Source organism: Crocodylus siamensis, chromosome 4, assembly GCF_052110815.1.
Source record: "Crocodylus siamensis isolate JL-2025a chromosome 4, ASM5211081v1, whole genome shotgun sequence".
In the NCBI taxonomy this organism is placed as follows: domain Eukaryota; kingdom Metazoa; phylum Chordata; order Crocodylia; family Crocodylidae; genus Crocodylus; species Crocodylus siamensis.
Genome location: NC_143398.1, coordinates 227,394,049 through 227,420,769, shown reverse-complemented (window position 1 = coordinate 227,420,769; position 26,721 = coordinate 227,394,049). Strand labels below are relative to the sequence as shown.

The 26,721-nt window shown below is 41.1% G+C and overlaps 1 protein-coding gene across 1 annotated transcript in view; it reads right to left on the bottom strand.

The window, feature by feature from the left end:
• Positions 1-26,721, bottom strand: part of LRP1B (LDL receptor related protein 1B) — a 1,602,836-nt gene that overhangs the window by 157,977 nt on the left and 1,418,138 nt on the right. The window contains exon 67 of the mRNA XM_090045827.1: positions 7,416-7,532. Coding sequence (XP_089901953.1) covers positions 7,416-7,532 — 117 coding nt within the window. The remainder of the gene's footprint in view (positions 1-7,415; positions 7,533-26,721) is intronic.

The window sequence follows — 26,721 nt, the reverse complement described above, 5'->3', positions numbered from 1 at the left end:
GGGAGGGAATGTTCAGTAAGTAAGTGTTACTGATTGAGAAGAGTGGACATGTAGCTTTCACTTTGATTTCAACGTATTCCTTTCCAAATTGACATAGCCAGAGCTCTAAATTTCTCTAGGATCCACATTTATCTGGAAGAGGCCTAAATGACTGTTGGTAGATATCTTTTTTGTGTAATGGCTTTGGAAGTATCTCTAAAGGTAAGATAGTGTTGGAATTATGTCTTAGCCATGATGGTGCAGAATGAGACAAGGATTTTTGTGGGTGATAGCTTTTATTAGAAAAAGAGCATTGTTGGGATAGAAGTAGACAAGCTTTTAAGTGTAGGATGCTGATGAAGAATGCTTTGCGTTCAAAGGTTTATTTACGTTGGTCATCCAATAAAAGATATCCCACAAAAATCCTTGCCTCTACAAAGGTAAGAAAATATAGGACTGCATCATTTGTAAAGAACTTTTTGCCTGGGTGTTATCTAAAACCACTAAGGTCAATTAAGTTATTTGAATGATTTTTGTAGTTTTTGCATCAGGACCATGTGATTGGCTGAAGTAATTTCAAAATTGTTAGCTATCCTCTTTAAAAAAAAATTGTGAAGCCTGAGGGTGTGGAGCTAGGGATGACGGGAAAAAGAAAAATATGGTGCTCATTTTTAAAAAAAAGGAAGAAGGAAGATCTCTGGAACTATAGACCAGTCCTTCTGACCTCGATGCCTGGAAAAACCATGAAACAAATCTTTGAGGAATCTATTACTATGCACCTAGAGTAGAAAAAGCTGATCAGGAACAGCTAGCATGGATTCAAAGAGCATGTCATACCTGAGCTACATGATTTCCTTCTACAATAAAGTAACATGCTCTGGTGATGGCAGTAGGGAAAGGGAATGGGGAGAGCAGTGGATATGATATACCTTGACTTTACCAAAGTTTTTGATGTTCTCATTGACAAGCTAAAGAAATACAGACTAGATTAAAAGTACTGAAAAGTGAGTACATGATTGGTTGCATCATCGTGCTCAACAAGTAGTCATCAATGGCTCAATGTCTAGTTTTGGCAGAAAGTATCATGAGGTATTCTCCAGGGGTCTGTTCTGGGTCTGATATAGTTTAACATACCAGACCCAAGACAGATCCCTGGAAAATATCGTATGATACTTCCTGCCAAAACTAGACATTGCTGATTTAAATGAAGGGGTCAAAGTGCATGCTTTGCAAATTTGCAGGGGCCATCTGGTTAGATGGAGTTGCAGATACTCTGAAGAGTAGGGCTGAGATCAATAATAACCTGAACATACTGGAAACATAATCTGCACTCAATTAGATAAGATTAAACAAGCACAGGCACAAAGTTCTGCACTTGGGATAGAATAACTAACTGTTTAAATCAAGACTAGGAAGTGACTGGCTAGCTTGCAGTATTGCAAAGAAGGACCTGGGGTTAACATTATACCATAAAAGGAATACGAGGCAACAGTGTGTTCTCGTTGCAAAAAACAGTCAACAGTATACTAGATTGTATCAACATCACTTGCAAATCAATGGAAGTGATTCTTCTGCTGGGGTTATTTAGTCTGGAGTAGACAAGATTGAAAGGATATTTAATAACTGTCTTCATTTATCTGGAAGGCAATTATAAAGAGGTTGGAGATGGGCTTTTCTGTATGACAAAAGAGGACAGGACTAAGAGCAATACCCTTAAACTGCAGCAGGGGAACTTTAGATTGGAAATTAGGTGATTAAAAGGGTGATCGAGCGCTGGAACAGGCTACCTAGAGAAACTGTGGAATATCCATCTTTGGATAGCAGGTTGCACATATACTTGGCTCAGATGGTTTAAGCAGAAATGATCTTGTCTTGAGCAGTGGGCTTCACTAGATTACATTGAGGTCTCTTTGAGCTCTACTTTCCCATGATCAGGAAAGGTGGTTGAAAGGTACAAGTAAGTTGAGGACAGAATGATAAATTCTGGTTGTGATGTGCTGCAATCAAAATCATGCTAAAGAAAGATTTTCAGTATTCAGGTATTTTACAACACATTGATGATAAACACCTGCTGGAAAAAAAACCCTATACAGTTTCAATATTTCCAATACTTGCTCTGTTTCACTTCTGATAACTTTACTTTGATGCTATACATGTGCATATGAAGAGGTTATGTAGGCATGGAGGTAAATACCAGAGCTGAATTTTTAGAATGCAGTTAATGTTTCTCAATAATAATGGATACAACCCATTTTCTAATGCAGCTAGCTGACATACCATTTATAAACTCATGTATGCTATGAATAGGTTATGTCTACATGCAGTTTAATATATATTTGTAAAATGTTTCACACTTCTAATTTCACATATGTTCTTTCAGTACATTTAATTCAAGTAATGTTCAGATAGTATGTAAAGACTTGTATAAATTTCATTTCAAATACCCAAGTAAATCTACATTAGACATTTTCCTGACACATCAAGATTCTAGAAGTTAAAACTTGAATGTCTTTCCATTACATTTTTATTTAGATTCCACAACAGATGAATCAATAATTATCATGTAAAATATATTTCTATATAAAGAAAAAGCCTTAAGAAATCCAGAGTGGTAGCAAGAAGGCAAAATTCATTGCTATGAAGAAAGACTAGACAGAACTTCTACATTACTTCAGTTTTCCTTTGAGTTTAAATGAGAATTAGCTGATGTATGGACAGTGAATAGATACCATGCACAGGAGTTAACTTCATGCCTGGTGACTGACATATTACAGATCTCTTTATCTGGGAGTCTAAGGAACAGTCAGGACTGAGTGGGAGGTTTATTTATCCTTGTAAATAGAAAAAAAAAAGAAGCAAGTTTAATGAATCAAAATATAACTGGCAGCTGATTGCTCCACTGTTATCATATTTCTAAAATGTAGAAAAGCAGTTCATAAATAAGTACTAATTTGTGGATGACTAATTGCAAGTAGATGCTTTGGTATTTATTTTGTAAACATTATTAATATTTTTAAGATTTACTTTTTGCTTCTCAAACATTTAAACTATTTTGGGATCATAAGAAAATCCACTGAAAGAATATTTTATTCTCCTTGAAAATATTTATTTATCTGCTACATAGGTGAGAAAGTATTATGTAAGTATTAAAGTTTGTAAGTATTAATGGCTTCATTTTCCTCTCCTTCAAGTCAGTCCTTGATTTGGTGGGAATTTCTCACAAATAGGAAATGGATAAAAGCCACCTCTTGAAGTGGCTCAGTTTCACACTTTTAACTGAAAGTTATCTTTTTTTTTGAGGGGTATAGTTGAGCCACGTTAGTCTAAGGATATAGGCAGACCAGGTTCTTTGGGTAAATCTTATACCTTTTATTAGACCAACTCAAATAGTTGGAAAAATTCTTTGCAAGGTTTTGGGTATAAATACCCTTCATCAGGCTGAGGAAGTATCTGCAGTTGATGCGTGAAGTCAGATGTTAAGCAGGTTATAATGTGTTGTAAATTCACTGTCTATATTTAGTCCATTTTTTTTGGCATTCAGTAGGTTGATGAAGTGAAGTTCATAGGCTCGTCTGCGAAAGATGTTTTCTAAATTCCCTTTGAGGATTAGAACTAAAGATTCTAGAGAGAGTGGCTTTATTGTGAGAAATGTCCCCCCACTGGTAATTGGGTATTCTTATCTTTGATAGATTTCTGGTGTGCGTTCATTCTTGTTGTTTCGTCTCTCCTACATATTTTCCATCAGGCCATTTGGTGCATTGTATGAGACACATAAAATTTGTGGAGGTGCAGCTATAAGGTCCAGGAATGGTGATGGTTCTGTTGTGGAGTGTAATTGTGGGGTTGGTGGAGATGTGTTGGCAGGTTTTAAATTTCTTGTCTCTAGAAAGTCTGCCTCTGGTGATGAGGTTAGTAAGGTTTGGTGCTTGTTTAATAGGATGGGTGTTTCTGGGAAGATCTCTTTAAGACTTGGGTCTTCTTCTAGTATGGGTTGCATTAGTTTGAAGATTTTTTGTATAGGTTACAGAAGGGGTGATATAAGTCTATGGGCCAAAACACACCAAATGGATAAAGACTATGCCATGACAAGAAATGTAAAACCTGCCAACATATCTCCACCAACCCCCCAATCACTACACCCCACAACAGAACCATCACCATTCCTGGATCTCACATCTGCACCTCCAGAAATGTTATATATATCATCCAATGCAGCAAATGCCCTAATGGAAAATATGTGGGAGAGACCAAACAACTGTGCACCAGGATAAATACACACCGGAAATCTACTCATATCAAAGACAAGAATACCCAAGTACCTGTGAGGGCACATTTCTCACAAGAAAACGACTCTCTCTGAAATCTCTCAGTTCTAAGCCTCAGAGGGAATTTATAAAACACCTTTCACAGATGAGCCTACACACTTGACTTAATCAACCTACTGGGTACAAAACATCATGGACTCAGTATAGACATTGGATTTATAACACATTATAACCTGCCTAACATCTGACTCCCCAAGTACCTTTCCACTATTTGCCAGCCACATTCATTCCCCTCCCCTCCCAACTGATTCCCTAATTTATATCTTCATTGACTGACTTTCTTGTATGCACACCACCAGGCTCTGGCTTCTTTACTATTCATTCTATCCAAGAAGAGTACTGACCTGCAGATGCTTCCTCAGCCTAACAAAGGGCATTTATACGCAAAAGCTTGCAAAGAAGAATTTTCTCAACCATTTGAGTTGGCCTAATAAAAGATATCTGATTTACGGAAAGAACCTTGTCTGCCTTTTTTTTTTTTGAAGCGTTTAAAACAGACAGTTAGGACACAAGGAAATGGAAGACATTTTTTAAATTTGAAACATGAAAATATACTGAAAGATGACACATTATTTGACTGAAGATTGTGTTAATTTCAAATTCTAGGGAAATCAGATTTTAAAAGAGGTATAGCATGGACAACAGACTCTTGATTGAAATATTATAACTAACTGACCTAAAAGGATTCAAGTGGTCATTAGACATATTGTACTTACATTCTGAAAACAATAATAACATAGATTTAGGTAACAATATGAACACATTTTTGGTGATACCAAAAGTTATGCATAAGAAATCAAATTTTAGGCTCCAAAGTAATATGGCCTGGTCTTCAAAGGTGCTTAACTCTTATGGATTCCACTGCCCTGAGTGGAAGATGAAGCCTCAGTGGGAATGTCTACATGAGACACTTAATGCACAGCAGGCTAATTCTACTCTGCATTAATGTGTCATCGCAAAAATTAGTCTCCTGCACATTAAGTTTCACAAAAATTCTGCATTGTTGCTACTTTCTATTAGCATCGGCTAGTGTGCATTTAGGTAGCACCTCATATTAGAGGTACTAAACTTAATGCGCAGTACCAGCGGCACATTAATGCACGTGTAGATGTGCCCAATATTTACTAAACATGGATCTGGGTACCTAACTTAGCCAACTGTTTTTCAAAACTCTAAGCCAGATGTATTATCTCAAGGGTAGTGCTTCAGACGTTTATAGGTGGCAAATCACTGTGTAAGTATGAATGACAAGCAAGAGACTTACAGGTATTCCTTTCTTATATTTTATAAGAAAAAAAAAAGAAGAGCCAAGCAAATTAAACTGAGGAGGCCATAATGTTGGAATTTGTTCTTGAAAACTGTGGAACAATGATACTGATGGCTAAATTTTGGCCCTTGGTCAGATCCAGACATGCAAACATGTGTGTTTTTTGGCAACTGAAGCCTCATTGCGGCACCACAAACCACTTGCCTGACACATTAAAATGTGCCCTTGTGCTGCAAATTTGCTACATGGAGGCAAAATTTGCTACTGAGAATTCCTAGGAGCAGAAAAAAAAAAGCAATGTGATGCATGCCACAGGAACATGCTCTGGTAGACCTGGGAGATACTCTGGATCTTAGTAGTATCTCCCCTCCTTCAGTTCTGCCCTGGCTCCTCCAGCACACCAGAAGCCAGGAGAAGTGGACCCCCTCTATGCGACTTTGGTCAGGCCACCGTTGGAGTACTGCATCCAGTACTGGGCGCCACACTTCAAAAGGGATGTGGCCAACCTGGAGAGGGTTCAGAGGAGGGCCACCCATTTGGTGAGAGGGCAGCAGGACAGCAGGAAAAGCCCTACAAGGAGAGACTGAGGAGAGGGCAGCAGGACAGGCCCTACGAGGAGAGACTGAGGGACCAGAACCTGTTCAGTTTCAGCAAGAGGAGGCTGAGGGGGGATGTGGTGGCATCCTACAAACTCATCAGGGGAAATCAGCAGAAAATAGGTAGAGACCTTTTCTCCCCAGCACCACCTGGGATGACGAGGAACAATGGTAATAAGCTGATGGAGAATAGGTTTAGGTTAGAGATCAGAAAGCAATTTTTTACAGTTAGGGTGGCCAAAATCTAGAACCAACTTTCCAGGGAAGTGGTCCTTGCCCCTACCTTGGGCAAATTCAAGAGGAGGTTGGATGATCACCTGTCTGGGGCCTTGTGAACCCAGCATTCATTCCTGCCTGTGGCAGGGGTTCAGCCTAGATGATCTGTTCAGGTCCCTCCTGACCCTGGCTACTATGAAACTAAGTGGGGCATTTTGCCCCAGACCAAAGTACACATGCAGAGGTATGCACAGCTGCAAAAAGTATTTTTGGCACTGTAAGCATATACTCCTGTAAGCATATACCCCTGCACTCACTGTAAGCATATACCCCTGCATTCAGCACTGCCTTAGTCAAAATTATATTTCAGGGATTGGGGAAGATACTCATTGAGAATTGTTTTTCATTAATTGGGAAAGAGTTAGACTGATTCTCTGAAACTAGTATTATAGAGCTTTGTTGGAAATGGAAGCTGCTCATGCTGCAGCTTTAGGGGTTATAATGAATGCCTGCCCTTAGATGTGAATAAGCATTTTAGAAACTCTCATTAAATTTAAAATATGGCACTTCTTCCAAAGATTATATGAAGTATAACACATGAAGTAGTGTTTGACCCAAGCAGCACTCCTGCTATTGACAGGTGCCTATCTTCTTAGGAACACACTCAGTGAATTTTGCTGACTTGTACTCAGATACATACTCTACCCTAAGATAGAAAAAGCAAATGAACCAAACCTCTGTTTTATGGCTTAACCGTAAACCTTGTAGTTTGTCAAGTACTCCATTGGATATTATATTTCCCCATTTGTTCATTATATGTTTATAGTGGGTCGCAGATCTTAGTGAAAATAACTCAAGTCAGAGACTTTTTGGAATCACTATTTTAGATTCATGTCAATTCATTTTGAGGATTAAATGCAATTTCAAACAAACGTGAGGTGTACTTGTGTTTTTGTAGGTATTAAAAAAGCCTTCCTTCTTATTAAATAGGCTGTAAAGCTCAAAACATGCCATTAGATAAAAGCTACTTACTGCAGTTTTCTTCATCTGAATTATCTCCACAGTCATTCTGGCTGTCACATCTCCAGTGATCTGGAATACAGTTGTTGTTTTTGCACTGGAATTCATGAGGCCCACAAGTCTTTTTATCTGTAATGAAAATGGCTAGCATTTGTAACATTATATTCCATAAAAGGAGAGCTTAAAAGATCATTACTAAAAGGTGACAGAAATAAGCAATTACATTATTTTAAATGATACTTATTTATTGAAGATAAAAAATACTTTAGATGACAACTTAAAATGATATTGACCCATGGTCAAAACAATGCTAATATCACACAGTAAATGAAAACTCAACTTTCAATGTGAATGCTAAAACTGTAAAACTAGGACAAAAACCATAATGCAATTTCAATTGAGGAGCAGGTGTTCAACACTTTGCTGAAAGGAACATAAAAGGTTTTATTTATATTTCAAATAGAAAATACAAGTGTCAATGTATCTAATTATCACAAGTTTTGAATCTCAGTTTTCACATTAATTTTTCAATACATTTTGCTGTAGTATAAGATGATTTTACTAAATATCAGATTACAGAAATAATTAAACAATAACAATTTATGCAATAGAATACAAACGGATATATTAGTCAAGAGATATGATTGCACTTATAACATTATAATTTATTGGAATTATGCACACATGTATAACTAATGAAGATCTTTAATTTTAGTTTGTGCTTTCGACCTTATTACTTCTTGCTTCAGAGGCTGGAAGACAGTAGCACATAAAATCAAATTGGGATTTGTTTTCTTCAACTAGTGTGGTATTTTAAAATGGTCATTTACACTCGCAGGATAGTATTGCAGATAAATCCTTTCTGAATGCATGTGCAGTTCTGAACAGCATCACTTCCTGGCTGATGCAGCTACCTTTATGTTTCTTTTGTATTTCAATTATTTTTCTTACTTTAGCCTTTATGGTGTAAGGGAAAGAAGAGAGAATCTAACAAAATAAAAAAAAAAATTATCTGTGACATATTTTCTTTGCAAAAAAAGAACATTCATAATGAGCTTGGTTTATAAAAACCACAATGACATTTTGAAAATTACATGTCACTGCAATGGAATTTCAATAGGAACTTCTTGAATTCCCATTAGGCTATTTTAGAAAATGTCAACTTGGATGCTCTGATGTTATCAATGCCACTTGATGTGTTTGAATTAAGTGGCCATGAAGAAGACAGACTAATAGCAGCAGCCTGAGCCAGGCAAAGTTGTCTGCCTGTGAAGAATATGGGGCTATTGCATGGATTACAGTGACTTATTTCAGCTTGTGATATAGTATGTGTATAAATCCTGGTTTTTAAAGATTTTTTTCCCATTTTAGACCCTTACATTTAGCTTAGCTCTACTTTCCTAACCTCGTGTATCACTTTACATTAGGTAAAAGCAGAGCAATGAATCCTGCATTTGCTCCAGTATTTCTTGTTCTCATCTTCTACTCTTCTCAACTTTTTCCTCAAACTCTTTCACCCACGGTGATGTGTATCCATAAGGAATCTCACTGTAAGAAATGTCCAGCCATTATGTTTCTATCTTTTATATATGTCTTTAGAACTGCCAAGATCTCTATAAAACCTTGCTTAATGATCATGACGTCAGTGATTACTCACTGCTTCTTTCTGTTTCAACCTTTTTGTAAGCCATGAGCAGGCATTAATTTCCATCAGTGGAATTTCCTGAAAACACTCCTATTCCAGACCTGTGGCTGTTCAGTTGGAGAACAGTGATGAAGCCCTGGTACTGGATGAGATGGAGCACACTTCAGTGGCAGGAGAGGCCAAGCCATGCTCGCTTAAAGAGACAAAGATCCAGACCTCTGCTGCCAAGAGAAAGGAATGGATGGTGGCATTGGGTGACTTCCTCCTGTGGGGCAGGGAAGTATCCATCTGCCAGCCTGATTTTTTTTGGCTTGGGAGGTCTGCTACATGCCAGGAACCCAAGTCTGAGATTAAAAATACTTATCAAATTTAAGATGTCAAGGATAGTTTGCTGAAGACTCATCTGGTCCTCTGACTACTATCCCATGAGCCTCATCCAAGTGGACACTAATGATACAGTCAGAGGTGACTTTCAGAAGATCAAAATGGCTCTAGATGCCAGGTTGAAGGGGGCAGGAGACCAATGTATCCTCAATGATATTTCTACTAAACTGTAAAGGCCTGGCTAACAGATGCACCCTTGAGATAAAAACATGGCCGCACAAGTAGTGTTACCAGCAGGACTTTAGATTCTTTGCCCATGGGGTAGTGTTCCAAGAAGATGGACTACTGGGAAGAAATGGGGTCTACATGACACAGGGAGGGAAGAGTATCTTCACATACAGGCCTGCTAACCGAGTGAGGAGGAGTGTAAGCAAGGCTTGCTAACTTAGTGAAAAAGTTCACTAGGGGATAGAGACAAAATCCCAGAAGTAAGTAATGAGTCAGGGGACCTGAATAAAACTTAAATAAAGGGAAGCAATAGTGAAAGCTTTAGCAAGGTTCTCAAGAACTAGCTAAGACAATGAGTTTTAGATATCAGAAGTGTTTATATACTAATGTCAGAAGCACGGGGTTCAAACAGGAAGAACTGGAGGTCTTAGTACAATTACAGAATTATGGATACCAGAGATGTGACAGGGTAGTTCAGATGACTGGAATATGACCATGGATGGGTATGGCTTGTTTGGAAAGGATAGGCGGGGGGGCGGGAAGGAGGAGAGGTTACCCTATATATGATAATGGTGTACTTGTGCTCTGAGGTACAAGATGAAATGGAATGTAAGCCTATTGAAAGCCTCTAGGTAAATGCCAATGAAAAGAACAGTGGTGGGGATATCATGGTAGGCTACCAGCCACCAAATCAGGAAAAGGATGATATCTTCCTTAACAATTGACAGAAGCTTCCAAGTCGCAGGACCTAGTTTTACAAGAGGGACTATAATTATTGGTAAATTTGCTGGGAAAAGCAACCCAGCAGGTTTTTTGGAGTCTGTTGGGAATAACTTATTGCTACAGTTGATAGATAGGCTAACTGTGGGGTGGGGGGGAAATGCTCTTGACTTCCTGCTTACCAGCAGAGAGGAGTTGGTTGAGCATATGAAGGTGGACTTAGTAACAGAGACCATGAAATGATAGAGTTCAAGATCCTAAGAGGAGGAAGGAAGAAGAGTAGCACAATAAAGAAATTGGGCTTCAGAAAACCATGCTTTAGGTAATTGGTTGGCAGGATCCATCAGGAAGCGAGGGGGAAACGAGTCCAGAAAAGCTGGGTGTCCTTTAAGGAAGTCCTCTTAAGGGCCCAGAGGCAAGCAATCCTGATGCAAGAGAAGAATGGGAAGTTCAATAGGAGGCCAGCCAGGCAGCAATCTTTTCAATGAGCTGCATTTGAAAAATGAAACTAGCAAAAAAAATGGAATTTTAGTTCTAGCAAAGAGTATATAAGAATATCACACAGGCATGCAGGGAGAAAATTAGGCAGGCCAAGATATGATCTGAGATGCAACTGCCAAAATCTATAATAGAAAATAAAATGAAATTCCATGAAAAAGAACTGCTGTCAAAAGTAAGTGGAGACCCAAGAAATTACAGGATGCTTACGGAATGCAGAAGGTAATCTTGTTATGGATGATACAGAGAAGGTTAAAGTATATAATGGCTCTTTTATTTCAGTCTTCACAAATAGGGGAAACTATCAGGTGATGAGTGCATTTGACAGCAAAGAAAAGAAAAGAACAAACAGCCAATCACAATGGTATAACTAGTTAGGGATAATTTAGAGAAGCTCAATGCATTCAAATCAGTAAGGCATGATGGGATGCACCCTAGAGTGGTGAAGGAATTGGCTGAGGTAATTTCAGACCCACTAGCTATCCTCTTTGTGAAGTTTTAGAGTTGAGGTAAGGTTCCAGATGATTAGAAACTGACAAATAAAGAGCCATCTTCAAGATGGGAAGGAAAAGGATCCATGGTATTTTAGACCAATCAATCTACTTGGAAAGATCATGAAGCACATCCTCACAAAATCTATTTCTATGCACCTAGATGAGAATAAGGTTATCATGGACAGCCAGCATAGATTCACTAAGAACAAGTGGATTTCTGACAAATATGATTTCCTTTTATAAGGTGACAGACGTGTGGATAGAGGAAGAGCAATGGATGTGATATACCTTGACTTTTACAAGGCTTTTGACATGGTCTTTCATGACAATCTCATTAAGAAGCTAAGGAAATACAGACATCAAAGTATATATGTATTGTAAAATGGATATAGAACTGGTTGGTTCATCAAACTCAACAAGCAGTCATCAGCGGTTCAATGTCTAGTTAGGAGGAGGTATCAAGTGAGATTCTACAGGGGTCTGCATTGTTTAACATCTTCATTAATGATCTATATGACTGAGTGCACATTTAGCAAATTCACCGATGACACCAATTTGGGTGCAGTTGCAGACACTATGGAAGGCAGGGCTAGGATCCAAAATGACATGGATAAGCTAGAAAAATTATCTGCAATCAATCAGATGAGATGCAACAAGGACAAGTGAAAGCTCTGCACTTAGGACAGAATAGCTGCATGACCAAATACAGGCTGGAGTATGATTGGCTAGGCTGCAGAACTGCAGAGAAGCACATGGCAGTTACAGTGGACCATAAATGGAATATAAGACAATAGTGTGCTCTTGCTGGAAAAAAAAAAAAAGCCAACAGCTTACTGGGTTGTACCAATATGAGTGCAAATCAAGGGAAATGATTCTCCCACTTTATTAATCACTGGTGGGGCTCTTGGGTTCAGGTTTGGGCCTATATTTCAAGAAGGATTTATACAGATTGAAAAGATTTCAGTGCAGAGCAACAAAAATGATTATTGGACCTGGGAAGAAAAACTTCTGAGGAAAGGCTGAAAGAACAAGGCTTAATTAGCCTGGGGAGGAGAAGAGCAAGGGCTAATTTGATAATAGCCTTTAACACCTGAAAGGCAATTAAAGAGAGCATGGAAATAGTCCATAGTTGACAGGACTAGGAACAATGACCTCAAACTGTAACAAGAGAAATTTAGGTTGGAGATTAGGAGGAACTTTTTGATTATGGCCGTAGTAATATATTCAAACAAAATAATTAGAGAAATTATGAAATCTCCAGTCTTCAAAATTTTCAAGAGCAGGTTAGACAGACACTTGGCTGGGATAGTTTAATTAAGGGTGGTCCTACCTTGATCAGTAGGCTGGACTTGATGACCTTGTGAGGTCTCTTCCAGCCTCACTTTGCTATGATCCTGTGAAATTCGATAACTATTCTGGGAAGAAATTTGAGGCAAGGCTTAAGTGACACCTTGCTAGTGTGTAAAAAAAGTATAAAGAAAACCTGTTGCTCCTAACCTTTCTTGGCAAATGCCAAGAGTTATTTAAAACAGAGTTATTCATAGGTAAATGCAATGGTCAGTAGATGACTATGAGTTAATATGGTGGTCCCATTAACTTTCAAGAACCACATTCAGATCTTAGGGGCAGTGTGGTAGGCTCTCTCACTGGTGGAAAAACAACATAAGTGTTTTCCAAACTTCTGTGAAAACAAATAATTTCTCAATAGGAGCATGATATGAAGAAGTAGTTCTGTACACCTAACTGAAATAATGAACAAACAGAGACCTTCAGGAAGAGTAAATAATCTAGTGCTGGAAGGATGCAGAGTGTTGTAAATGTCCTGCTCAGGCCATAAAGTAAACCTCTTCTACTTACAGAAAATGGTTGTCTGGTGAAATAGTTTCTAATGTGAGGAACATGATTCCTCTAAGTCGGATATACAGCCTCAGATATAAGCAAGTTGTCAGTTGTAAGTGGGTTCAATTTGGGTTCATGACAGTCCCTTTGTCTTGATTTATTAGATCTTTCAACACTCATCTGATAATGGCTTCAGCTCTGGTTACCAAAACTGCCTTGGCCAGATGGGAACAGCTATCTATCTTATCCAGTCTTCCAGAGTACTCTTTGGATCAATGGAATTGGAAGATGGATTACATCTGGCCAAGGTTATGAGAAAGGCAGCTGAAATGGTCTCTGGACTTTACCTCCCTGTGGAATATAACGTAGGAAACAGATCTTTTATTGGATGTCATTATTCCTGGTAAACATTGTGGATCACTTTGTCCTAAGTTTCCCATTCTTGCTCTTCTTTTTTTTATCCATTTTGTAAGCCTGGTAAATAAGCTACTGTATGAGATATCTTTCATCAGATATGATAGTTCTGGTATCAAAATCATTACGTATCAGGAAGTACCCTTTCTTTTTCTACATAATTTTTGTTAAGTTGTCCTTCAGAATCTGAACTGATGTTATTGCCAAGTGGAGGAAATAACAAAGCATTAATTCTTTGAACTGAATTTTACAACATTTTACATGAAGACCTGTTTTGGTTACCTCAATAGTGAAGACTCTATTACTATTATATTGATGTAAAGATGTTGTATAAAGGACACTTTTCACATCTCCTTATGCGAGAGCTTTTGACCAGTTTACTAATCATTAAACATCCTGTAAATGAACAGAGGAATGTCTAAATAATGCCAATCCATGATGTAGGTTTATTTTAATCAAGCTTGAATGCATTGCAGGCTATCTGATGAAGATGCAAGAGGCCTGACTGAGACTTACACACATTCTTACCATGTATAATGGTTGACTAGAATTAAGCAAAAATTTAAGTAATCATGTTAAATCCACCCATGCTACTCTACTTGGTAGTAGTACTCCCCGGAGCTCTGTTCTTTGTACCTGTGCCAACTTTAATTTTTCTTTGTTGCTCTTTAGATCAAGGGTAAGAAATAGATGGAGTATGCTGTGTAGCTGGGTTTATTTGTGGTGGCACCTTTCATTGTATAAGCCAGATGTCTAAATATGGGTAGACTATATACCTTGTCTCCTTAGGTTAGCAGTGATGAAGGTTAGGAGCTTCATAATTTTTTTAGTGCCAGAGGCAGAACAAATGGAAGGACCTTACACTGGTAGCCTTTCTGACATTTACAGATCCTTATTCAACAGATGTATGAAAGTTTGCATTTTGTAAGTTGAGAGTTGGATTTAGAGCTAGGGCTGTGAATGATAGAACAAGCAATCTGCATAACAAAGGAATGCCAACTTGCCATGTTCTTTGATTCCAGGAAAGAGCTGGAATAGAGTACCCTTCTTTGCGACTGACAGGGGGGCTCTTTCTATTGCTTGAAAAGAGAGAAGAAAGATCTTCAGATGTAACAGTCTCTTATAAGATGACTCCTTCAAGAAGTGAAGTAGAAACAGAACACTGCAGTACTGGCAAAAATTCTGACTGAGGCTAAGTAGAGAGGTTCCAAAAAGCCCAACACAGAAGTGATCTAACTTTTTCACTTTACCTTAAGTGCCCTATGTTAGGTCAGGAGGGAACAGAACAGATGCTGGCACATGAGGTGCCTGCACTGGCCAGGACAGCAGGTTGGGGACGCTGTTGGAGAATGCCAAGTTGAGCTCAGTTGACAGGCCACTTAACTGGGTACTGGGCATGGGGGAGCAGTTCCCTCCTCCCTCCCCAACCTGCTCTCTCTGGGAAGGAGGGGGCCAATCCCCAGCACTTGCATTCCCTCACTCACAGTCTTCCATGACAAAATAGTTAGGGGAGGGGGAACCACTCCCCTCCAACCCCTGTGACCAGCATGTAGGAACAAAAATACATAGAGGCAGAGGCTTGGATTTCACCTTCCTCTCCTCCCCACCTACATTTATGAGCCTGTATCCAAGTGGGAAGGAGAGTATCTTCCCTCCTCTCACTACTCTGCCACATAGGGACACAGACATGAGTATTTCACTCCTCTCCTGCCAGGCTGTGGCTGCACCAGTGTCTCTGAGTCTGTATCCCCACATGACAGAGCAGTGAGTGTGACAGCTGAAATTATGTCTGTGTGATAAAAGTGCTTGCTGAAGGCTCTATGAAGATTAGACTAAGTGGGTTTTTTTTGTCATTTCTTTAGATATTAAGTTACATGTTGTTGCTAAGAGCCTAATTAAAGTATAAAGTAAGGCCTAGTAAATTTAGCAAAACCTTGAAGTAGTAAGGCCCTGTGGCATAGTTAAAATTAACCTTATCAAAAGAATGCAAGGCTTGTACTGTTATTAGTCAGTCTAAGGACAATTGAAGTAAAAAGAATCTGAGTGGCTGTAAGTTATCAGCACAGTTCAGAAATTATAAATTGGCTGAAACATCCAGAAATCATTCAGAAGCAAAATTCTTCTTTGAAAAGGATTAATTAGCTGTTGACCTGGATCAGTGGGCCCATGGATCTCGAGGAGCCCAAGGACTGAATACCAGGGTCCTTCCTGGTACCTCTCAGACAGCACTGATCAGGGACACCTGACTCCACTGAGCTTTGAGGAAAGAGAAACTGGTCATACATCAGGCTTTAGAAGGGACTGCCAATAAGTTGCTGACAAATTATTCTTGTCTGTCATTGTTTGTCTTGTTACTACATGTAGTTGTGTATTTGTTAAGTCAACAAAACTTTCTTACCTTTTTGCCCCCTGACCCCCCACACTCTCAGTCAATCCCGAACCCTCCACTGGCAGCTGGGACAAGTGAGGGGAACAGCTCCCCTCTCCTCACTTCTTTGCCACACAAGGATCAGGGTCAGGGACACAGATGCCAGGATTGTATACATAGAGCTACAGATGCTCCCTTTCCCCTGCTCCCTGCCTAAGGCTGACAGCTCAGAGCAGCTGAGTACAGCTGAGTTCCAGAGTGCTGCCCCGTGTCAGGAGTTAACATGGATCTGCAAAGCATCCTGGGATGCTGGAGGACTGTGACCTAACTTGATTCAGGAGGGGATTTGGTACTGAAGTTCAATAGACTGGTCTAACCTAACCAGATTAAATCTGATACTACCTCCATCCAGGTATATCTAAAAACAGTTTCTGTCATTTTGAAACTAGTCTATGTGCACTGAGCTTCTGTTACAGGGTTAAACTGGTTTCTGATCACTTATGCCGGATTATGCATAAATTCTGTCCTAAAGCCCATTGATCTGTTACTAGTGTGAATCTTGAAATATGTAGAGATGATTCCCAAATTTAGAAGACAGAAGGGTATAAATCCTGGCAAATATATCGTAACAGGTATTTATTACTTGATACAGAAACTCATGGTACCAGAAGCATATATTTTCCTTTTGTGAGAGTATTTTTAGGCATCTATGCAGGTTTTGAAATTTGGGGATGTTATAATCAGGTGTGGGGAGTTTATTTGAATTTTTATAAAAAGTATCTGACAACAAAATCTGTGGTAGATGCACATAATTTAAAAAAAATACCCTCAACCTTACTAAGCCCATGCACTCACATATAAAAACTGACATAAAAAGCAAATGAAACACAGTCACACCTATAAATCATACTTGTGTTGATACTTTATAATGTTACTATATACTATCTGATCTAAAGAATACAAACATAAAACCAGATAATGAAAGCTTACTAAGATTGGATAGCATTTTACATCTACCCAGTCCCAATAGGACTTGTCATGTAAACTATCACATAATGTAAGTAACAATACCACAATCTGGCCTATAATTTTTAATTGTTAGGCAAGAGAGCTTCAAGTAATAAACTTCCCATTGGTTCGTTGAAAAAAAAAATCTCTGCGTTTTAATTATTGACTGATCATCATGTTTTCCAGTTCTCCTTTCAGCATGAGAATAAAATCTAAAAAAAAAAAACCTTAAAGGACTGAATCTACTCTGAAACTTTCAAAGACCAATCAGAGTCTCTTCCACATATCCTTTAAAGCAATTTTTCAAACCTAACATATTCATTCAATTTAATATCTTCTGTACCATAAGGTGGCAAATGCTGACTAAGCAAAACATATACAACTACGAAGCACTTAGGTAAAAAAGGAATCATCCTTTATACTAGCAGCAGTGCTAAGCAAGCATTTTTAAATGAACTATACAGTATTAAAAGTTTGTATTAACATCAATATTAACAGAACTGTACTACACAGAACTCATAGCTTTGTAATTGCATTCTACCTAGGTTTTTAAGAAAAATAGTCATATGTAAAACCTCATAAAATCTATAAAAGCCAGTGATAGATCAAATTTAATCCTTTGAAAATACAGTAACTTTTAATTATATATATATATATAAAGTGCTGATATCAAGGAAACAATGCACTTGCCTCTCAAAACATATCTGTTGGAAGAGTTAGGTTTTTGCATACCAGTTTTGTTTTTTAAATGAATATACTTTTTTAAATAATGGGGATTGTATGGATTGTATTGTTATCACTTAATTAGTAACATGCTTTTAGCATCACTTTTCCACAATAGCTACTTTGATGGAGCACATGGAAAGTATCACAATTCATTTTTCAATTTAATCATTTGTGATTTTTCTCTTCTCCCTCAAAACCTTTTACGCATCTTGTACGGTGAACAATATTGATCTTAAGGTTATATTTGTAGTTTGTTTTGGTTGCGCTACAAAATGCAAATCCTGAAATCTAAAAACCAGGGACTCTGTCCAAACTGATGAGGAAAAAAAAAGAGAATACAGGGTCCTGAAAGGGTCCGCCCCATTTCCTTGAGGTTTGTGATGAAGAGACTTGGCCTGAGTGATTGGAGGTATAACTTGAATGGATGGGCTGCCCAGTGAGGCTGACATAACCCAGTGGCCTGTTTCAGATAAATTAACCCTGTCCCTCTAGCATGAGTCCCTATGGGAATAATATTATTCATTTGGAATTGAGAATGTGGTCTTCACTGGAGATTCACTAATGGACTTTAATAGTGTGGTAGCTCTATGTAGGTGTATGTGGATGGAGACATCATGGAGAGTAAGGAAATAGGTCATGATAACTGGTACTTTCTCTTGTGACAGTAGTTGACATGAGGCTTGCAGACAGGAAGTGAAATATGCTGGAGGTCCATAGTTGCATCTCATTAGCAAGGCTAATCTGAGTTGACATGGCAAGAGGACATGCTCTAGACAGCTGCTGTCCATTGCATTCTTTTCTCATTGGTAGTCTGGAAGCAGGCACTTGAAATAATTACTATACAACTACTGAAAGTGATTTTAGAATTCATAAGCAGACTGATTTAGCCAACAGAGCATAAATATGTTTAGGACAGATCAAAGATTTTTTTCTAAATGGTAATTAAAAACTGATCTGAAAACCTTCAACCAAAGGTTTTGCCATGTATCCATCAACTGAGAAATAAGGCAAAAATATTTATGAATCACTGGCACACAAAGGATTGGTAGTTACCCACCAAAATATTTAGTACCTGCATTTCTCAACAGCTTTTGAATAGCAGACATTGTTGGCCAATGCTATGGATAGAGTTGTTGCATTTTGGGTTTCATCTTGGAACCCATAATCTTAGAAGCCTTAGATGCCTATGCAAGTATCCAGTATAGATACTTATTATGTATAGGTTTAGTTCCCTGATCTATTGAGGGAAGGTAAGTAGGCTACAGGCTGGTATGTCCCCTGGCCTGTCTAGTCTTTTTACATAGAGTTAAGTGGTTTGTGTAAAGTTGGGCAGCTTGCATAAGCATTGCATGTGCTCAGTAGGCCAAAAGGTTCCAGAGACTGTGAACCTTTGAACTGATATGAGGTAATGACTCAGTTTTTGCTTCTGAGCATGCCCAGTTGGGTTTAGGTTATGCTACTTGGTTTGTTGCAAAAGTGCTGGTAAGTAGATGCCACCTTTCCTGAGGTGCACAGTGATTTAATTGGAATGGGTGATAATTGATTGATGATTGGCATCACCTCTGTGAGGATGACTGTGCTGGAGATGGATTCTTGGCCTTAACTCCCTCTGAAGCACGTGTGAGGGTTCTAGAACATCTGAACTTTCTCCCTCAGTGATGTCACTGACCTACTTTTACCTTCAGAGCATGCTCAGGGTAAATAATTCTAGGTGAGAAATTTACCCAATGTAAAGTGTTACCTGATAGATTAAGCGCCATGTGCGGAGTGCAAGTGAGAAGCGTAGAGGTAGAAGGAAACATGTACACAACATTGTCATTGGTGTAGGAGTTGAGTGACAGTGATTGACAGGTGTGTGAGATGAAAGGTATGCAAGAGACAGGTGCGGTGTGACTTCAGCTGGAAATTCGTCTCTGGTTTGGACTGAGATTGTGTGTCTGAGTGGGAAAGCATCGTTTGTGTGTGAAGTTGGCACAGTCAAGTCTGTTATATATTAATCAGAGTTCATCGTGAGTCTGAGGGAGTGGGTGAACCAGCATTACTGCAGAGTGAATGATATATGGATCTGGTTGTCAGGGAGACTTGCACTAAGAAGGCAGTACTCCAGAGTGACCATCCATTCATTCTATAATTGAGGACTTGGTAGTGTATCACCTTACCCTCAGCAAGTGAGGTGCCAATTACCCGCGGTTAAGGGGAAAGGCATAGAAATCCTTGCTAGCTCTGTATCACTCCCGAGAGGAAACGAGTTGTGACAGATCACCACCTTGCAGTGAATTGGGGTCATTGACGTTTTGTACATATGTTCTTTACTAGTCTCCATTTTGACACTGCTCCTAGTATCACACTGTTACAAGTTGTCATTTAGTTTCTTCCTTAATACAAGTTGGTGAGCCTAACTCAGGGGTGGGCAAGATGCGGCCCGCCAGGCCATTCTACCTGGCCTGCGGGATCCCTAAAAAATTTAGAAAATTAATATTAATCTGCCCTCGGCTGCCTGTCATGCGGCCCTCAATGGCTTGCCAAAACTCAGTGAGCAGTGGTTCATTGTGCCTTTGGGTGGGGTTAGGCTGTAAACGAACACCCAAAGGAAATTAATCCTTTAGGGGCTGATAATTCTCAGAAGGATAGCAGCGGACTCGACCAAACTGTCACGTTCTGGCTCTCTTTTCCTACAACTGGTTCAAAGGATGGTTGACAGAGGTGGCATGAACAAAGGCTATAAGAAAGGCTTGCACCCAAGGCTTGTACTAGTCATCATCATCAAAGAATGTTATTTGGGATTTGTTGGTTTATTGTGTGGTGCGAGTGAACCTGGGACTGCACCTAGAGTGTGCCAAGGACTGCATCAGAGCCTATAGTATGTTGTGTTGTGTGTTCAGTTGGTGTTGTGTTAAGCTAGATAGGTGAGTTGAGAGGATTGAGAGCAGGGGTGCAAGTGTGTGTATGCAAAGTGAGGGTCTGGGGGACCAAGTCATCTGTGGGGCTGTCAGTGTTTGCAACACCCTCGCAAGGAGGCAAAGCAAAGTTTGCTCTCTATTTCTCTCTCCTTTGTTATTTTCCCTACCTTTGCTATTTGAATTCTGTTGATTATTGTTGTCTGTTAAGGGCTGATGTCTTTATAATATAGTCTTATTGTTGAACTATGAATTGAGTCTGTAAGTTATTTACTAATGAACTGTATTAAGTTACAGCTGGGCTGTAACCTTAGATTTAATGAGAATTGAGGCCCCACCACCCTTTTACTGGGCTAATCTCTGGGAGGATTAACACTCTGATTTGAATAATTAAGAGGTTAGCGTGCAACCTCTTAAAGAATAGGGTGGATGGATCTAGGTTCCTAATCTCTGGTATTTCAAAGAAATACTCACCTTTATCCTGTCCTATAGGAGAGCAATGGGGTGCCAACAGTATTCTAGAATGAGCTATGGAGGGGGGAGGGTTTGATGCAAGTCCTTCATCAGATGGGACCCTTGCCCTGCTGGAATGTTTCATTTATTAAAAAAAACCTGACTGTTTATTGCAATCTTGTTAGTGGAGCACAAGCAACATTAACCACTTGGTTCTTTCAAGAACCCAGCTGTTCTGGATCTTATAGAATAGGAATAAGTTACAATTTGGCTAAAACTGCTCAACACAAAACCAACTGTCTGTAAGCCAAGCCCCTACAAAGTTTGATGCTGGCAGTAAGAAAACAGTATTAAGTTTGTTTTTGGAATGTCAGAGCAGTGTGTCAAGAATCAAAGACCTTGCAGATCATGACAGAGATGGACAACTATTCAATGAAATCCCAGGAATCAGCAGAAGGAACGTGATAGGTGCAGTCATGAAGTAATTCAAGGGAGAAAAGAAATGCCTCATTTACTCAGGCTGAAATGACACTGAGTATTCAGAGGGAGTAGTTCTCATCATGACAAACTCTGCAGAGAACTCACTCATCAGATGGGAACATATTAATCAATACATCATATATGCCAGATCCCACACCAGATTCTTGAGGATGTCATTCATACAGTGCTATGTTCTGATAGAGGAACATGATGACAGTGAGAAAGATGAGTTGTACAATTGCCTCCAATGTATGATTGACAGAATACCAAAACACCACTTACGCTTTGTGAAGAGTGACTTTAATGCTCGAGTAAGACGTGACAGCCAAGAAATGGAAAGAGCAATGGTGGGGAATCATCACCCAAAGTATTAGGAATTATTGAATTGTGCATCGTTTCTGCTGCAGGTATTGCAAACACTTTCTTCACAAATGCATATACAGAAAAACATGCAGATTTCTTGGTGGAAAAACAAGCAAACCAAAGCAAGACCAAAAAATCAGCATCTATTTAAAATTTAGAGCATGAATCCAAGATGCAAGAGCATCCTGAGCAACCAGTGCTATCAATGAACACTATTATTGTACTGCCAGAGTGAAAATAAAGCAGGGAAAGATAAAATTCAAATAGAAAGAAGGGGGAAGTATAAAAAAAAGAAAACAAAAAGCTCATAATGAAAAATTTCTGCTTGAACTGAAAACCATAGTTGAGGCATTGAGAGAGCCAAAGGAAGGTGAAAGCCAGATTGGAACAGAAAGGAAGGAGAAAAAAAAAACCTGGATAGGGCTCAGAGAGGATGTTGTTCAAACTGCAGCATTGTTTGTGAATATATATAGAGCAAGAAGCTAAGAAACATGCGCCCCCCCGCACCCCCCCCAGTGAGGAAAGAAGAGCACGACGAAGGAAACAGTATTGGGAAAAGTAAGGAATAGTTCAGGAAAGCAGGCAAAACAGTGAAAAGTAGTATGAGGAAAGATAAACAAATACATTAATGAATGAGTTCTTGAAGCTGAAGCTTCCTGATACACAGATTTCCCTTGATTTATGAGGGTTCTGTATGTGCGAATTCATGCTTATGCAATGACCCTTTTGATACCAGAATTTTGTTATATGCAAAGTAAATTCACTCTTATGCAATTGACGTGGTGGAAACTCACAGTCAGCTGCTTTGTCTGGTGCACTGTGGGAATAACACACTAAAATATAGATCCTCCTGTGTGGATCTGTACTACTCACTTCTTGTCTGTGACATGTTTCTGTAGTTGCCATCCCCATTATGATAGTGGCCTGTGTTTGCGTGTACTATCTGCTGTTGGTGAATACCAAAATTGTCTTGTAAAAGTGGTAAAATTGGTCAGGGAGTCAGTACAGTAAATGTCTTGGAACATATCCTTATTTGTTACATCGTAAAATGGGTTCCCTTTATGCAAATTTGAGTTACACACCATTTTCCAGGAGTTCAGGAACGCATATACAGCATAAAACAAGGGAAACCAGTAGCAGAAGACTAAAGAGCTGTTTTATCAAGTGATTAAAAATGTGTGGGAATGTCAATGGGAATGAGCTAAATGAATCAGTCAAAACCAAAAACGATAACATGTTTACAAATAAGATAGAAGAGAAAAATAGATGGATAGAATATCTCAAAGTTCTCAATAGGACCAACCCAATCTCAGTACTTGAAAACCAATTCAATAAAGATGATGGACATACATATCACAATTAAGAAGCTGTAAAACAAGTAGACAGAATACGAAGCTACAGATGATGGGCTGAAAGTATCTGAGCCAACCATTGTAAGAAAATTTGGAAGAGCGTTCAAGTCTAAGAGAAAAGAAAAATTCATCCTGAACAATGAAAATATGAAATGACTGTCAGAAAACCTAGGAAGTGAGCTCTTAATGATTACAACAGAAGGAGAATTGCATTACACTTTGTCATAGTAACACCCTTCTACAGTGTGACACTATGCAGTATGGAAAAGGGCAGTAGAATACATTGGATCCATGCCCAAAAGATTGTGTAGATGAGATATTCACACTAAGGCTAGAGACAGACATTCAAAAAGTCTGAGCCTGAATTGATTCAATCTTTACAGGTTAGTCTAACCTGCAGAGAGTAAGCTGCTTTCCAAGTGGATAAGCATTCAGTACGTGCCTGCAATAGCTCAAGCCAGAAGCCTGGGGGTGCTAAATCCTTCCTTTCCACAGGAAAGGAAACCTGAGCAGGGTTGCAGCCAGGCCCTGGGAGGCTGACCCCAGCAGCTCACTGACAGTTGGAAGCAATCAAGGCACACAGGGTTGCTAGGCCCCAGAAAGGAACTCTTCCCTTTTCAAACCTCTCCCCCACCACCCCGGGCCAGGAGGGGGGCCCTGTTTGGTGTTGGGGGGGACTCTTCTCCCTCCTCCTCTCTACACTCTAGCGAGGTGGAGAGAGGGGTTCTTTGAAGCTGCCTTGCTCCCATCACTGTAGGGTGGGGAGGGGGGGCTTTATGGCATGCTGGCAAGCTCCAGGGGAGGACTCTTCCCCTTACTCCTCCCACCCCACGGCAGGGGAAGGCTCTGTTCAATGCTGGGGGGGGACTCTTCCCCCTCTGCTTCCTCCCCTAAGAGGGGCAGTAGGAGCACGGAGCTCAGCTGGGCAGGGTGTGGGTGTGAGGGTGGGGAGGTATAAGGACACCCAACCTCAAAGAGGGTAAGACCCATGCTTGACCCTGCAGGGAAGCAGGAGGCAGGGCTCCCTCCACTCCCAGAAGAGTGCTGGGACCTGCACAGTGGGAAATGGGGGAAGCAGCTAGCTCCAGTGCAGGACTTTCCCCACTGTGAGGGCTGGAGATGCAGGCTCAGGGAGCAGAACCACAGGGATAAGGCAAGTTTTGCTCCCTTTCCCTGTGCAGTGCTGCCTGGAGCCACACCCGCACAGGGCACAAGTGCCCTGACCTCCCTGCCTGCTGCTACTGCCCGGCAGTGGGGACTAAATGCAGACCTGCACCCCGCCCAGCTGAGCTTTGTGCTCCTGCTGCCCCTCTGTGGGGAGGAAGGTGAGGGGGAAGAGTTCCCCTTAGCAGGGAACAGAGCCTCCTCCCACCCCTGCTCTGGGGCCAAGCAGCATTGCATGGAGCCCCCCCACCAGTCCCCTGGAAGCAGAGGGGGAGGGGAAGAGAAGGAAGAATCCCCATTCAGCACCTCACAGAGTCTCCCTCCCCACCCTGAGAGGAGGAGGTGGAAGAGTCCCCCCAGAATAGAACAGAGGCCTTAATGAGGCATTGCATAAACCAGTTTGAGCCAAATCAGTTAAGTATGATACTATATTCAACTATGTTTATCTCAAACTGGTTTTGGCCATTTTGAAACTGTTTTATGTGCACTGAATGTCTGTTCTGTTACAGGTTTAAATTAGTTTCTGATCACTTAAAATGGTTTAGTGTAATGTCTGTCCCTAGCATAAAGGACATCAAAAAAGTGTATGTCAATTTGCAGAATCCTGACTCCTGTGTTGCCTCCAGGTGAGCCTTGCCCTGTCATTCTGTGGAGCATTTTTTTGTGACCCCTGGATATCCAGAGGTCTAATTTTGTCCCCGCACTACTTTTTTTTGTTCATTTTGAGTATAGCTAGATCTTTGTAGCTTAGATTTTATTTACAGATCCATAGAATTAATGGATATTTCTACAATGCATATCTCTTCTTATGTTTAAATGCTTTTTGAAAGTCAATGGAGTCAGTCCTCCAGGAAAGACACTCTGGTTTCAGCCAGAGCATCTCTGTGGTACTCCTGCTACCCCTGGAACTGTCCAAGGTAAGTTAGGGAATGAGGTGGTAGGGTTACGGGTGTGGTTGAACATGAATAGGTGTAGGGAGAGGCAGGGGGATGTTGGGGGGATGGGAGTGGATGGGGTTCTTGGGGGCTATGGGGAGTGAACGAAGGTGTTGGGTGGTGTGGGGAGTGGTGTGGGTGGGGAAGTCCCAGTGGGTGGGGACATGGAGGGACTTAAGCAGGGGATGCCACATGCTTTCCCTGCCATCTGGCCCAGATGGCCCCGGCAGCAGCAGGGAGCATGGCTTTCACTCTGCTGTAGGCATAGGTGGGCAGTGACAAGGCACTGTGTGACCTGGACTCCTACATAGTGAATGGACCTGGCCTGGCCCACTAGTGCACGGTCCTGGACGAGACACTCTGGGTCTATTCAGCATGTAGGAGTCCGGGTCACACAGTGCCATGTCACTGCCCACCTATGCCTGCAGCACAGACACAGCCACATTGCTTGCTGCCACTGGCACCGCTGGGGCTGGGGGGGCGGGGCAGATGTGTGGAGCCCTGTGCGGGGCCGTGGGGTGGTGAGGCGGGAAGGTGGGGGTTGGGGGATGAGCAGCCAGAGCCAGTGATGTGCAGCTGCCACAGAGCTGGTGGAGCAGGTCATGCAGGTACAGGAACCATGTGACCCACTTCAGTGCAACTGGACTAGTGAGTCCCGCTGACCTGAGTCCTGCCATGGGCCATCTCCCCGCAGGCACAGTGAGGCGGGAGGCATTGCTCCTGAAGGCAGGACCCAGAGCAGTGCACAGGGACTGTGTGCCGAGCCACTCCAGGTCCTGCCAGGACTGGGGCCACTGACGCTGCCGGGCCAGCCTGGTCCCATGGCAACAGGACCCGGCCTGCGTTCTGCATCTGGTCCTGCCATCATAGGACTGGGCCAGCCTGGGGCATGAGTGGCCCTAGTGCTGGAAGGACCCAGCACAGCTCAGCATGTGGCCTCTGTGTGCTGCACTGGGCCCTGCTGCCATGGGACCAGGCTGGCCTGGTTGTGTGAGTGGCCCCAGTGATGGTAGGATCTGGCATGGCTCGGCACACAGTCCCTGCTGGACCCTAATGGGGAGGCCCCTGCAGGTCCCTGCCAGCACATGGTCCCTGCAGCAGGAGGTAAGTTATGGGCCCTGTCCAGGCAGGCAGTTGCCCTGCAGGGGGGAACTGCAGCCCTGTATGGGGGGGCTATGGCCCTGCAGAGTGCCTGGGACCCTGCATAGGAGGGATCTGGCACTGCAGGGGGGAGCTGGGGCCCTTTGGGGGAGCAGTCCATGTGCTGTTGGGGGGAGCTGCACCCTTTGGGTGCCAGGAGAACCAGCCCTCCTGAGCAACTGCCCCACAAGTTCCCCCACACCCACAGTCCCCCCCTGCAATCATCCCACATCTACCCACACACCAACCCATATCCCTCCACACCCACCC